Source organism: Lytechinus pictus, chromosome 1 (genome assembly GCF_037042905.1).
Source record: "Lytechinus pictus isolate F3 Inbred chromosome 1, Lp3.0, whole genome shotgun sequence".
In the NCBI taxonomy this organism is placed as follows: domain Eukaryota; kingdom Metazoa; phylum Echinodermata; class Echinoidea; order Temnopleuroida; family Toxopneustidae; genus Lytechinus; species Lytechinus pictus.
Genome location: NC_087245.1, coordinates 720,865 through 735,782, shown reverse-complemented (window position 1 = coordinate 735,782; position 14,918 = coordinate 720,865). Strand labels below are relative to the sequence as shown.

General features: G+C 34.9%; 1 protein-coding gene across 1 annotated transcript; it reads right to left on the bottom strand.

Annotated features, from left to right (window-relative positions):
* Positions 1-543: 543 nt before the first annotated feature.
* On the bottom strand, positions 544-14,707 carry LOC129253987 (pyrroline-5-carboxylate reductase 1, mitochondrial-like; the record flags this gene model as incomplete). The annotated part of the gene is made up of 5 exons (XM_054892434.2): positions 544-5,885; positions 7,051-7,143; positions 11,793-12,005; positions 13,314-13,493; positions 14,639-14,707. Coding segments are annotated over 5 exons (759 nt in total), but the record flags the coding sequence as incomplete, so codon positions are not given.
* Positions 14,708-14,918: the final 211 nt, after the last annotated feature.

The following is a 14,918-nucleotide window of genomic DNA, read 5'->3' as shown; positions in this document are numbered from 1 at the left end:
ATTTTAAATGTCAGAACTTTTAAAGTAAAGGGACCAAGTTCATTAAATTCAAAAATAAGAGTAATCAAGTATCACTGATCTGCTTGCAAATGGTTCAGGTCACATGATTATGTTCAAAGGTCATTAGGGGTCAATGAACGGTCAATGAACTTGATCATGTTGATGGTACTTGCTGAAATGGAATAACTTTGCAAGTTAATAGATCTTGTTCATGAAACATGAAAATAAGGGTAATCAAGTATAACTGATTGTCTTGCACAAGTCTGCGATCTCATGATCAAAGTTAAAGGTCATTTAGGGTCAATGAATTTAAGATCTTATTATCATATGATATGAATGGTGTTTTTCATGAATTTTTTTCATCTTTTCAAAGTCAGCACTGCTGCTATACTTAATCGCGTAATGCAAGCGAGACTACCAGAGGCATTCCACTTGTTTCTTATCAATATCCCATGAGATAAGCAATGCTTGCCCGATCAATATAAACTATAACCCCCCTTCTAAAAAAAGTTATAATCACAATGAACACAATCTCCACAGGCATTGGGTGAGCACTGTACTTATCCTATTGGAAAAACATACATTGGTAATCAAAGGGTTAGAAGCTTAACAAGAAACAAGGTCTGCTACAAATGACAATGTCATCAAAAGAACATTTCTTCTACATTTGTCACCTGACAACCTTCCTTGATTTTGATTGGATTACAAGAACAGTTGCCTATGACTATATGTTGCTATGGTAACTGTTAAATAAAACAGACTGACCTGTCCTGATCGGCTTGATTATGAGATAACCATCAATAAAGCAAAGCAATATAAGCCTGTTCACAGTTGTAAACTGCGCACGAGCAGAAAAAGGTCATTTGAGATAAGCCATGAAGGTGGCTTTCAAATTCACTGACATAGGCATTTGTAATTTGATGATTATTCATGTATTCCTTTCAAAATATTCATTTTATCACATCCAAGCTGAAGAGTAATAAATAGAGCCTTCATAATCACTGGTATTTGACAGTAGCCTAAACAATAGTCAAATGTGCCAAAAGCAGACAATAAAACAGATTTCCAAACTTTATCCCTGATGTACTATTCTAGTCACCTGGTCTATACAATGCCTTTTGTTCTTAGAATTTGTATACTCTACCGTAAAGCTTACGCAACATCTACATTTGAAAATGATAGTGCTTATCCTAATGAAAAATCACAAAGGTCATTTGAGAAAAGTTGATCATGAGCTAACCGTGAACTGGCTTATTGAAAACCAATGGCTGCAAGACTGCTACTAACCGACTAGAGTTTCCACAAAATATAATCTTAGGCAAGTTACCAAGACCTTCTGTAAGAAGATCACTGATATAATGTCCTTTAGCTCACAAGGGTGCTGTTTCAGAAAACTATTTATAAAACTTATTCCATGACCAATTTTATGCTAAATGAAATATCTAATTTTTCCCATAAAGCAAAGAAAGGGGAGAGAGAGAGAGGGGGGGGGGGGTCATATAACACTAATTACATTTTGGAAAAATAATAAACTTGGATCCTGATGACTATTAGTAACAAGATTTTTTTTCTACAAAAATCAGACTTTTAACATTATGACAATTAATAATAGTCCTTGTGTCATTATTTTTGACAAGAATTAACAATCCCCAATTAGCAATACAACAGGATTGAAAACAGTTAAGTTAAAACATTCAAGACATGGCCATAGATATTCCATCTTATGAATGATATCAGAGCGATCCTCTACATACAAATGAATTTACTACAGAAAGAACATATTGTCATCCAAGTTGGATTTCTTTAAGAAAACAATGAAGATAAAGTTAAGATATAGAGTTAAAATAAATTTAAAATAGAGTTCGATATGCACAGGAAATAAATTGTGCAGGAGAACCTATTCACAGATAAACTAATGTTTAGGGTCAAAGGCAAGACAAACATATAAATAAATATATATTCTTGAGGAAAAAAAACAAAAATGAAATTTGTCAATAATTGATACGTCTATATTTTACATTTACAGATAAGATTGCTCAATCCAGTGGCCAACCTGTATGATAATGGAGCTATAACTGATGGAAGCCTCAATGTCACAATGAGGCCTTAGTTGAAGCAATATGGAAATCTAGTTACTGGAAATCTAGTTACTGAAAATCTACCCCTGATAATAACATATCTAGATCTCACCATTATATCCCTTTCTAATTATACTGAACTTGAAATTCATCAGATAACAAGAGAGAAATCATATAGATCAAATCGAGTTCAGGGGTGTGCATGATATTCACTACAACTTGATCTATATCCACTTCATCTATCCTTCTGTTTGATCTAATCCCACATGGTCTAATCCTAATCCATCTAAAACTGGTGCTATGATAACCATTTGGTTCAATAGCCATTTAGCCCATTTACCACTTTCTCCAATTATCAGGCAGGCTATTCCTATTTCTTCTAATATTCACCTTCTTTAAAATTGGTCACTATAAAGTATATATGATTAGAAGAACTGTTTATAAAATAACAATCTGACAAATTACAAAATACTAAGTAGACAAATTGGAAATTACACCTTGGTGTTATGAGTAATTGATTCAAGGTGAAGGGCCAAACATTTATGACACCAACTGACAGTAGATTAGTTGGATTTAGCCTTGACAGTGTAAGACTACATGTATCTACTAGTAGATCATTTGGGTTTAGCTTTGATTAGACCATTTACTAGTACATCAGTTGGGTTTAGTCATGATGATGGTGTTAGATGATCTGAGAATTAGACCATCTACTAGTAGACCAAGTGAGTTTAGCCATAATGGTGTTAGACTATTGGAGAATTAGACTATCTGCTAGTAGACCAAGTCGGTTTATCTATGATGGTGTTAGACAATCTGAGAATTAGACCATTTGCTAGTAGACCAAGTGGGTTTATCTATGATGGTGTTAGACAATCTGAGAATTAGACCATCTGCTAGTAGACCAAGTGGGTTTAGCCATGATGGTGTTGAATGATCTGAGAATTAGACCATCTGTTAATAGACCAAGTGGGTTTAGCCATGATAGTGTTGAATGATCTGAGAATTAGACCATCTGCTAGTAGACCAAGTGGGTTTAGCCATGATATTGTTGAATGATCTGAGAATTAGACCATCTGCTAGTAGACCAAGTGGGTTTAGCCATGATGGTGTTGAATGATCTGAGAATTAGACCATCTGCTAATAGACCAAGTGGGTTTATCTATGATGGTGTTGAATGATCTGAGAACTAGACCATCTGCTAGTAGACCAAGTGGGTTTAGCCATGATAGTGTTGAATGATCTGAGAATTAGACCAGGGGGGTGTTTCACAAAGATTTAAGTATGACTTAAGTCGCACTTAAATGCCTACGCGTACATGATATGGAACGCGTGATCTTATTGATAGACACGCAGTAGTGCGCGTCCTCATGACACGATCTGACCAATGCTGTCAAGCCTTTCATACCGTACGCAACTTGGTATTTAAGTGCGACTCTAAGTCATACTTAAATCTTTGTGAAACACCCCCCAGGTGGATAAAATCCTGCAAGACATACATGTACATACATGTAGATAGATATATCTTGTTTAAAGGAACTACAGTGAATTCATAAAATTACTAGAATACTGCTTCAGATTCAAGGTATACTGTCCCATTGCTGGGGGGAAAAACAGAAAGTGGTAATAGGTTATAAATGTAACACAGTAAGTTGTCCACAATACTTGGCTGGTGTTTTTTTTTTTAAAGATATGCATTCACAGAGTAGGTGTCACAAACCCACTCTGCATTCTACAAATGAGTGATTGTGAGTATTATGCTATATCAGGGACCTATCACAAAGGTTAGTGATTAACAGACATTATGAACCTCTCTTTAAGAATGTTGAATAATCCGTTACTCTGATTGGTCAAAATTGAGGTCATGTTAATGACCATGCCTGCAAAGCAACAAACGAAGGTGGTAACCAAGGGCAACGGGCATAGTTAACAAGATTTTTGCCCATTGCCCCCTGACCCACCCCTTAACGACGGGCATAGCTAAGTTTGGCTGAGATCCCCATTTGATTGCATGCAAAATGTTGCTTTCTGAGGTGATTGCGGATACCATTAATATCCGCGCGATTTGATCGAAAGTTTTAGACAATTCGCGCATTCACGCGCTTATTGCGCAAGTGCGCGCAACGGATATTACTTATCGATTGAACGATGCCGATCTTTGACTTTTGCTTGTTAATTCCTGTTAAAATATATGGCATTATTGAAAAGAAAACTAACTTATTAAAGGACATAACAGATGTATCAATCATCAAGTCTTGTTGCAGTTGTTCATTCAAATGCATGCTCGCAAAAGGTGAGTCGGGTGAAAAGATCATAAGACGGTCACTGCACTTTCTAGATCTATAATGTTCATGACGTTACTCGTTAGGTATGACAAACGACAACGTTAGGTACCGGGGTTAGGTAGTGTTGATTGTTGTTAGATCTAACGTCAGCTTAGAAGTTACGAGTAGACTTTGAGTCTAGATCTAGATCTAAAAGTAAGACCTAACGTTAGGCCTAATGTTCCATTTAATCTTAGATCTGACGTATTCTAGAGATCTAACGTTAGGCCTAATGTGAGATTAGACTCTTAACTTGTTAATGGAAATTTAAGACTGTTAATATTTTTAATGTTAGATCTAGATCTATCCAGAAAATGGTTTCTAAAATATCTAGGCCTAGTACCTCTATGGACTGCTTTGATATTTGACTTTGAGACCTAACATCAGGGGCAGGACTAAGTTAGGTCCTAGACCTAGGCCTAACGTTAGCCTGGGGCCTAGATCTAGGGCTTTGTTTTAGGCCTAACTTGTTTAAGATCTAGACCTAGACCCTCTAGATCTAGACTAGGCCCTAGGCCTTGATCAGTAACATTTAATTCGGTTCATAAAATATATATGGACTGCTTTTATATTCGAGACACGGTTGTTTCTTTCGGCTTGCGGGTACTGCATCGGCCAGACCAAGCCCTCGGGCATAGTTGCGTTGCGGTCCCCTTGAGCCTCTAGAAACAACCATGCCTTTCAAAGCAGTCCATATATCTATATTATGAAAGAACATTTCTGATTGGTTCCTGGTCAGTGATTTGAACAAAACATTCATGTAATATTGATCTTGATTGATCACTAACCTTTGTTTTATGGATCCTTCAATACATTATGCATTGAGGTACCATATGTCTATCGGCCTGTAATATAAGACACACAGTGAAACAGAGTCCTGGATCAAGTCTCATTAAGAGATACGATTGATTGATCAACCTCAACTACATGGAAATCCATCAATGTCATTACTTTTTCTACAAGAAATTTGCACAAAGTCCTTTGTAAACAAAGAGAAGCACAATGAATTTCCAAGAAAACACCGGATGTATGAATATAAATCGTTTCGAGAAAATATTTTGAACAAGCATGCATGATAGATGTTGACATTGCTGGCTTTCAATAGTAGTGGTTGATCAGATCAATTGCAACTCTTTGTTAGACGGAGCCCAGGAATACAGTCATGTCAATGAGACTACACCAACTTTCATTTTCACCCTTAAATGGAATCAAGAATTAAATTGATTGTCTTTCAAAAATCTGTTCTGAAGTTTTTTGTAATGAATCTCATAAAGATGTGTCATCATTTTTTAGTGGAATAAAGCTGACTATCATTTAGTCTCCTAGCTTTGTTACATGCTGCTTCTACTGCTTCTATAAGACATCTCCTGAACCCTCCTCTTTCAAGTTCATGGATAGCATCAATGGTTGTACCTCCTGGAGAACATACATCATCTTTCAGCTCTGATGGATGTTTACCACTCCCTAGCACCATCTTAGCTGAACCCTGAGAACAAAGATCAAACCAAAATATCAGAATTGAACTATGAAAATCAGGTTCTTGAAATTCTAAATCTAAATGGCCTCCTTGATTCCGTTGTACATAAATGGATGTGCAAGTCACTGCTTAACCCTAAAAGGACTGGGCTATTTGAGTTGTATTGACGGGGGGGGGGGGGGGGGGGGCATCATGGCCTTCCCCTCTTCTGATCTCGGCCGCAGTTCGCGCGATTGCGTTGAAATTTGGCACTATTATGAATAAAATATGCAAATTTATTCATGAAAAACATTATTTGCATATTTTTAACACCCAATTTCACTTCAAATTTTCATTCTTTTTCTCAGATTTCATCTTTGTTATCTTATTGAAAATGGCGAAAGCCAAATTTTTCCTCATGTATATCTTTGTTTTTGGAATTTTGTATGTATTTCTTTGCTTTTTCAGTGTTTTATTCAATGTTTTTTTTCAATGGAAATTATCACAGACCATTTAACAACTAAATCAATCCTAATAAGACTGGGGGGCGGGGGAGGGGCTGATTCAGCTCAACGTCGACATTTTTTGCGATAAATCCGCTGCACAAAATTTTTGAACGCGTCACTTGCTGACTTTTTACTTTCAAGTCTCGCGCAACTTTTGAGACCAAAATTGTGAATCCCAGGTTCGTGTTTCTGAATTGCACAACATGTTGTTCGACCATGCAGACCAAAAATTGCTAAAAACATCAATTTGTGTACAAATCCAATGCAAATAGTGTTTTTAGCCAAAATTCATTAAAGTTCATTAGATCAGATTCCTATAAAGAATCTGTGAACCAAAATTTACCATTTCAGGGGCATTGTTTAGATAATTAAAGCAAATTTTGATTTAAACGATAGCATAATTAATTAGCAATGAGATTTTTTGCAGAATTTCATCCGATAGTTTATACCATGGGTTATGCGGGTGTCAATTTTTGTCGCGATCACGCGATCGATGGCCGAGATCATGGGGGGGGGGGGGGCTGAATTTCTCTGATTCTATTTAATCGCCTGCTTCATCATCATAAACTATTATTACTCATGAATTATATGTGAAATAATCATCTTTTAAATATTTTGCTGAATCAATTCAAATTTAGAATAAACTTGTATTCATAGTTATTTTCTTTTTAAACTGACACATTACTCACTAATAAAGTTTGTGCAGCTAACTTGATGGCAATATCCCTAGGAAGACCCATCTTGACTCCTCCATCAGCAAGTGCATCAATTGCAACATATGCCTGTGAGATATATGAACACAAAACACAATAGAACATCAATATGAATGATTGATAAGTGAATATCTATAGGGATTTTGTAGATGAGAACTCTATCTATCCCAGTCAAATGGTTACACACATGTCATCATAGTCATTGACTACCCATAAAGCATGTTAGATCACACTTGACAAATATCGTTACTGATACAGGTACTTGTGATGACGTAATGCAAGCAAAAATACAAATAACAAGTAGATAGGACATACATGTATGTACAGTGCCTTGCAATGATGTCATTATGTCACAGTGTAAATCTAAATCTCAATGTGTGTTATTTAGGAAGGTTATATGGAGTAAGAATCACTTTTTCTTTATACTCCATCTGACTATAGCTGAGATCAATTCAACAATTATTCTTCAGGGCAATAAAGGACAATTTAAGTCGGTGATGACAACTTTCATGAAACATCCCATACTTGCCAACTTTAGAAGAAAAAAAAAGAGGAATCCATTTTTCAGAGTAACGACGTGTGACATTTTGCAGGGGGTGTGGGGGTACCCCCCTGCCACGCCCACGGTTAGAAATTTTGGAATTTTAAAACGTGAAATGGGGGTTTTCCTTCACTTTTGAAGTGCCTTTTACCTGTCCACAAAGAAAAAATCTTAATATTGTCCCAGTGTAATGAAGCATGAAACAGGAAAATCAACAGGATTCCTTTCATGAAATTGTACCAAATTTGTAGACATGTAGATCTATATTTCCATTACATTATTGTACTAACTGGATATATCCTGAATGAAAATTTGGATGAGATTGATAGAAGTGAAATAACTGGATATTTCTCAGAATACTCCTTCTTGTATTTCTGATTAATTTTGGGTTTGCTAATGTTTTACTTTATTTCATGAAAACAGACTACTAGTAACACTTTCCAGTAATTGCTTCTTTTCCATTAAGTATAAAAAACTCAAGGAATATGAATGAAAATATTTTTTCTCGTAATTTTGGCTTTGAAAATATGCAAAGATTCAAGTGTGATTTATATGCAACCGATTGGAGTGTTGTCTTAAATAAGTCTGACGTTGAAATAGCTTACAGTAAATTTCTTGAATTGTTGACAACTCTATATGAAAAGAATTTCCCTCTCCTAAGCAAGAAACAAAAAGATAGAAGAAAATATCCTCAGATGCCTTGGGTATCCAAATCTTTATTGAAATGTATCAACAAGAAAAATAAACTATTTTGTAAGTTTAAACTAAGGAGAACATTAGGAGCGAAGCAGAAATACTCTTGCTATAGGAATATTTTAACATCTTTACTACGAGATGCTAAAAAATCATATTATGATGAAAAGTTTAAGTCAGTCTTCAAAGATATGAAGGGAACCTGGAAAATTATAAGACAAACGCTAAATTCAAAACAAAAGAGTCAGGGTCCCTCTAAACTTTTAGTAGATGGGGTTTTGACTGAAGATCATGTACAAATGAGTAACGCTTGTAATCAATTCTTCTCATCAATAGGAAATAAATTGTCATCTAGTCTTCCCGCAAGTCAAAAACTCTTCCATGATTACCTTGGTAATCGACTTCCCTGTTCATGTTTCTTTACTCCTGTCGTTGAAAAGGAAGTGATTGACATTGTTCATAATTTGAAAACAAATAAGGCTGCTGGGTATGATGGCCTATCTAATAAGCTTATTAAAGAAGTTATTGATGTTATTGTTTCTCCTATTACTCATATATTCAATTTATCTATTGTATATGGAACCGTTCCTTTGAGTATGAAGATAGCCAAAGTTGTGCCGATTTACAAAAAGGTAAACCCTCAGGAAGTTGGAAATTACCGGCCCATCTCTCTTCTTACATGTTTTTCTAAAATTCTTGAAAAGATAATTTCTGTTCGTGTTATGAAATTTTTGAAAATTAATAATATTCTCGCTCCTGAACAATTTGGTTTTCGTGAAAAACTTACTACCTCTCATGCTCTGTTACATTTTATTGACAAAATTTCTTCCGCAAAAGATAATGGGCTACATACTGTCGGTATATTCCTGGACTACTCCAAAGCCTTCGACACGATTGACCATGACATCCTTTTGTATAAACTATCTTTCTATGGATTCCGGGGTAAGGCTTTGGAGTGGTTCAAGAGCTACCTCTCTGATAGAAAACAGTTTGTATTTTTAAATGGTGTTAAGTCTTCTATGCAGTCAATTACATGTGGAGTGCCACAAGGTTCACTCCTTGGACCTATCTTATTTCTCATATATATTAATGCTTTCCCTCAGTCATAAAAAATCCTTTCATTTATCCTGTTTGCAGATGACTCAAGCATATTTTTTTCTGGAAAGAACCCCTGCAATTTATTGCAAACTATCAATTCAGAATTGATTTCTGTTAACGAATGGATCATTGCTAACAGGCTTTCCTTAAATCTTGTTAAAACAAACTACATGTTATTCAGCAACACCCTAGCAACATTGCCAGATAATATTACAATCAGTGATGTTCAGATTACTGAAGTCTTGAGTACAAAATTCCTTGGGGTACACATTGATAGTAAGCTGAATTGGAAAGTTCACATATCTTATTTATGTAAACTTCTTTCCAGAAATTCAGGAGTCATTAATTCATTGAAGAGTATATTCCCAAAAAATATTTTATGCATGTTGTACTCAACTCTCATTTTGCCTTACTTGAATTATTGCATCCTTGCCTGGGGTAACGCTGCTAAAGTTCATTTAGATGGGTTATTTAAAGTCCAGAAAAGGGTAATTAGACTAGTATGTGGAGTAAGTTCACGATCTCACACAAATATTTTGTTTTATGAAAACAAGTTCCCTAATTTACATGACATATTTGATCTCAACCTTGGTTGCATTATGTATCAATTAAATAAAAGAGAACTTCCACTTGCCCTTGATAAATTATGTGTTAGAAATGACCAAATCCATTCTTACTATACAAGACAAGTTTCTTTTCTCCACTTGCCATTGGTCAAAACTAGTTTTCGGCTAAATACATTCGTTTATACAGGGCCAAAATTATGGAACTCCCTTCCTTCTTCATTGAAGAAATCAGTTAGCCTTAGTGTTTTTAGAAACAAGTTAAAGACCGATTTACTGAAGAAATACTTAAATCAGTAAACGAATGCCTGCTTGTTATATCTCGTCTAACTTTATAAATTGTATTCTTCCCACAGTTATCTATGCAAAAATTGAGCTCTGCCTATTTTCTTTATAGTTTCCTCTTTTCTTCTTTTCGAATTTCAGATTCTTATACATGTACTTTAAGTCTAATAGAATGTTTGCATTCTGCATTTCACCTTTTTGTTACTTTTTAGTGTATCTTTTGTAAATATGTATATCTGTACTTTGGTTATTTACTCCAACTTTTTGTTTGCTTGTTCTATGATGTTTTAAAATGATTGCTAATATAAGGTTTTAACATTCTGGTGGCCTATGGCCCACAAGCTAAGCTTCTTAGTAGGTCACCACGATTCATTTCCATCTGTTCTCATGGGTGTTACTAATGTTCCATAAAAAGTAGTGCATGTATTATGTATATTATCCTGTAATTATTTACTTTTGTTCTTTGCTATTTACTTGTATCCCAATAATTTACCGTTGTTATCGTTGTTGTTTGATATCGGAATTGAAACGAAATAAAGATTCATTCATTCATTCATTCAACAGTCTAAATGCACATGTAACTTACACATGAACTTAGTATCTATGCAATTGCAAATGCACCGGTACGGTACTCACTGTCATAACCCAGGGAGCTCCGGCCCGCAAAGCGTGCCGCGGCCGCGAAGCGTGCCGGATCTCCCAGGGTCTTCACTGTCACTGTGTTGTACTGCCCACTGCACTGTCTGTATAAACTATAACGATCGGAATCACATTCACAATCCAAACGATGCATTGGCGACGGTATCCACTTTCCACACACTAAATTTGTAATTTTTGGCTTTAAAATTCCACGGAAAAACTATATCCTTTGGCCATTAGCATTAGACCGACGATCGTTGAGCTGGATCTTACGTTTGCACACGTATTATGCACTTGCTTAATGCATGCAGCGCGGTATCGCGACGTCGCAGCATGCATTGTCTTTACACGTGTTGTCGCCCTAGCAGTGTTTGCACGCGCTTCTGCAATGTGCGCGCCATGTGAGATAGGCAAAGTAAAAAACTACGTACAAGAGTGTGTTCAGTTGGTGGAAAAATAATGCTATTTGGGATATCGCGATATCCAGGTGCCCGCAAGCTTCAGCTTTGTCTAACCTTCGCTCCAGCCGTTTTTTCAATATTATCAATGTAAAAATTAATGAAAATCAGAATTATGGGATTGAAATTCGTAATACGGAATTGGCAATAAAAAATCGGGATTCCGCCAAAATCGGGATGGTTGGCAAGTATGAACATCCATCAGAATTCAGAAGTGACTGTATGCATTAGAGAGCACATATGAAATTTCTGATTTTCATTCTATTAAAAGACAAACGTAATCAAAATATTTTACAAGTAGCATAAATTATGCGATGAATACAGATGAATTATGTTAGCTCTCATTATATGCTAATATTATTATGTTGCAATGTTGGGGCTCACTATACATCAGTATTTAGGTTGAGCTTGTAAATGTCCCTAAATAAACAAATAACTCACATAGGCAGGTCCACATCCACTGACAGCCATAGCTGCATCAATAATACTCTCATCACCCTCGATACAGATTCCTAATTTGGAGAATAGAGAATGAATCAAGCGATTGTCGCCCTCTTTGATGTGAGATCCGCAAGCAAAGACAGTAGCACCCTGTTGTATGATAGTTGGTGTATTGGGCATGGCTCGTACAACCCTTGACTTCTCTGGTAGGTTCTGAAGATACAGAATTAAACAAAGATATCAATATTTCCTGAAAGAAAAATCATGCTGCTATTTTTTTTTCAAATAAAATAGCACTCCTTTTACTGATGACAATTGATTTGGTATATATTGTAAATACATGTACTACCTTGATTGTGCTATAATTACACAGCCTGTATTTTGGTCATCAATATGTTCTTTCAAAATATTTTCCAATTAAGTACTATTTTTATATTTCAATGTTCATTTTATTTTTCTTTCCAGAATTCCCTATATATGACATTATATTACAGATTGTTTTATCCGATGATTTTAATGAATTGGAGAAACCTGGCCCAAGTTTCTTGAGATGACCTTGCATTCATTTTAATGATCATCATATGCTTGTATGGCTGTATCTTATAAATTGATGTAGTAACATTATCAAACATCAAAATTTAGTGTCATTTTTTCTTTGTATTATGTAGATAATGAATTATTTTTTCTTTACAGATTAATGATGATTATACTAAAAAAAAAAAATTCTTACAATCTCCGGATTTGTAATAAAGAAAAAAAAATGGAAATTGAAACATCCATACCAACATGAGAATATAATTTTGAATTTATAATATTCAAATTTCATGCAAACCATTCTTGTGCAAATTTAGTCTTTTCATATTATCATATTAAACAAGTATACAAAGCTTTAACTTACATGTTCTAGAAACTCAGTTATTTAAGTTGATATTTTCAAAAAGGTGCCCTATACTATGTAAAGCTTATTATAATGAAGTGCAGTTAGAAATAAATAACTTCTGGATCCTGCATTAGTTGGATTTCTCTTACAATTTATTAGTCCTCATTACACAGATCAAATGAATTCAAGAATAATTTCATCTGGGGGAAGTTTCATAAAGAGTTACAACTGTACGTGTCACTTACATATATAGTCAGCTCAAATTCTCATGTGCACATTATATATAACGTGCAATCTAATTGATTATTACGCATTATTGCGTATCTAACGCGATTTGACCAATGCGGTGAAGAAGGCCTCCTTCCCCGGACACAAGTAAGAAGTTAAGTGCGACTCACACATAAAGCTTCATGAAACATCCCCAGGTTAATCATCAGAATATTTTTTTATGTCTCCGGGGCAGATCCAGGATTTATCAGAGAAGGGGACGGGGTTAAAAAAATCTGTCAAGCCAAATGAAGGCCTAAGGAGACCATCATTTTACAATGTATACCCACTCTTGTATGAATCTAGCCTACATGTACACTGCAATCAATCAACTACATTCCATTCTTATTTCAATTCTATTAAACTGATCTTACACTTTCTAGATAATCTAATGAGATACCAGCAGGCAAGGATATGAAGATATGATCTCTTGTTAAAAACGGAGCTATTTCTTTGATGACAGTGCCAACTAAGTTTGGTTTGGTGGCCAAGAAGATGGTGTCAGCGGTCTCAAAGATCTGCTTGTTACTGCTCGTTGTCTTTGCTCCAAGATCCTACAGCAGTAATAAAACAGAGAGCTTGGTTAAAACTTTGTATGTAGAAGCCTGGGACCACTTTATGAAAATCATTATTTGACATTCCCTTATGATTCTGAACCAATAAAGAACATGAAAAGTTGTCAGATCAAACCATTAGTAAAAAAAATCATTATTGGAAGTTTGGAACCCCTAAATTGGTCAATTGTTGAAATTTGATGTTTGGTAGCAAACTTCAGATGAACAGATATTAACAAGTATCTGGTTTTGGAAAAGAAAGTAATGATTTAGTCAAGATATTCATGTTTTCTTGCATTCTACATTAGACTCAAATAATATCACTAGCATAATAATATTCCTGTTATTAGCTACTGAAAATTGTGGTATTTTGAATAGCTAATATCAAATATGTCACAGAAATTATGTAAAACAAGTCTTCCTGAATAAGAAACCTGGTTAACGTTTGATGAAGCATTCAATAATATTTCTAAAGAAGGAATAAAACTTGCTATCAATCTTCAGTATTATTTGGGGTGGAGGTATATTACAGCCATTAACAACAATCATAACTGGAAACATCACTATGTGAGCATATATGCTAAATTTAGGGATTTACAGGTCAAACCATGATGATGCCAATCTCAATTTAGCAAATTTTCCCCCTGAATATTCACTATATAATATTACAACAATATTCAATGTTGACTCTCTATTTGTGGTGAGGTGTACATTAAGTAGATAAACCTAAATTTATCCAAGTAAAGAGATTTGTATGGCTTACATGATTTCAACGCATGATTAAGAGACTTGTAAGCATGAAATTATCTGCATTTTCTACTAGTTACTACATAATCATAATAGTTCTTAGAGACGCACAATACCATATAAATAGTCTTTATATGTGTGGAAGATTTGTTTAAATTTTTTTGTAGGGCTAATACAGCTGCTTTTTAAAAAGGTATCTTTCTAATACAGATTTGAATCTGTCTGTATTGATCTGATATCATGGAGAAGGTTGTTCAACAATTTTGTGCCATTTTCCCAAAAATTACATCACTACAGGTCTTGGATTTTACATGTGTTTCTCTGAATGATATCACCAAGGTAAGCAGGGGTGTTCCCATTCCCAAAACAAGAGTGAGGAAGACAACAAAATAAATTACCCCAATAACTCTTCTGTTCCTATCTGATGGTGCACTGGCAATAATCCTCTCTGCTCCTACAGCACCTAAATGAATACAAAGATATATTTAAAACATTACTAACTGAAATACTTGTTTTTGTATTATGCCTAAACTGGACTAAGCAAGGGCAAAAAACTCAATTTTATGCTGCATTACAATCAATTTTATTTAAGAAAAGGAAAGAGACTAGCAAACTCCACAATAAAACAATGCACATGCATGTCAAATACTAAGTAATGCATGAATTAATATATTCTGA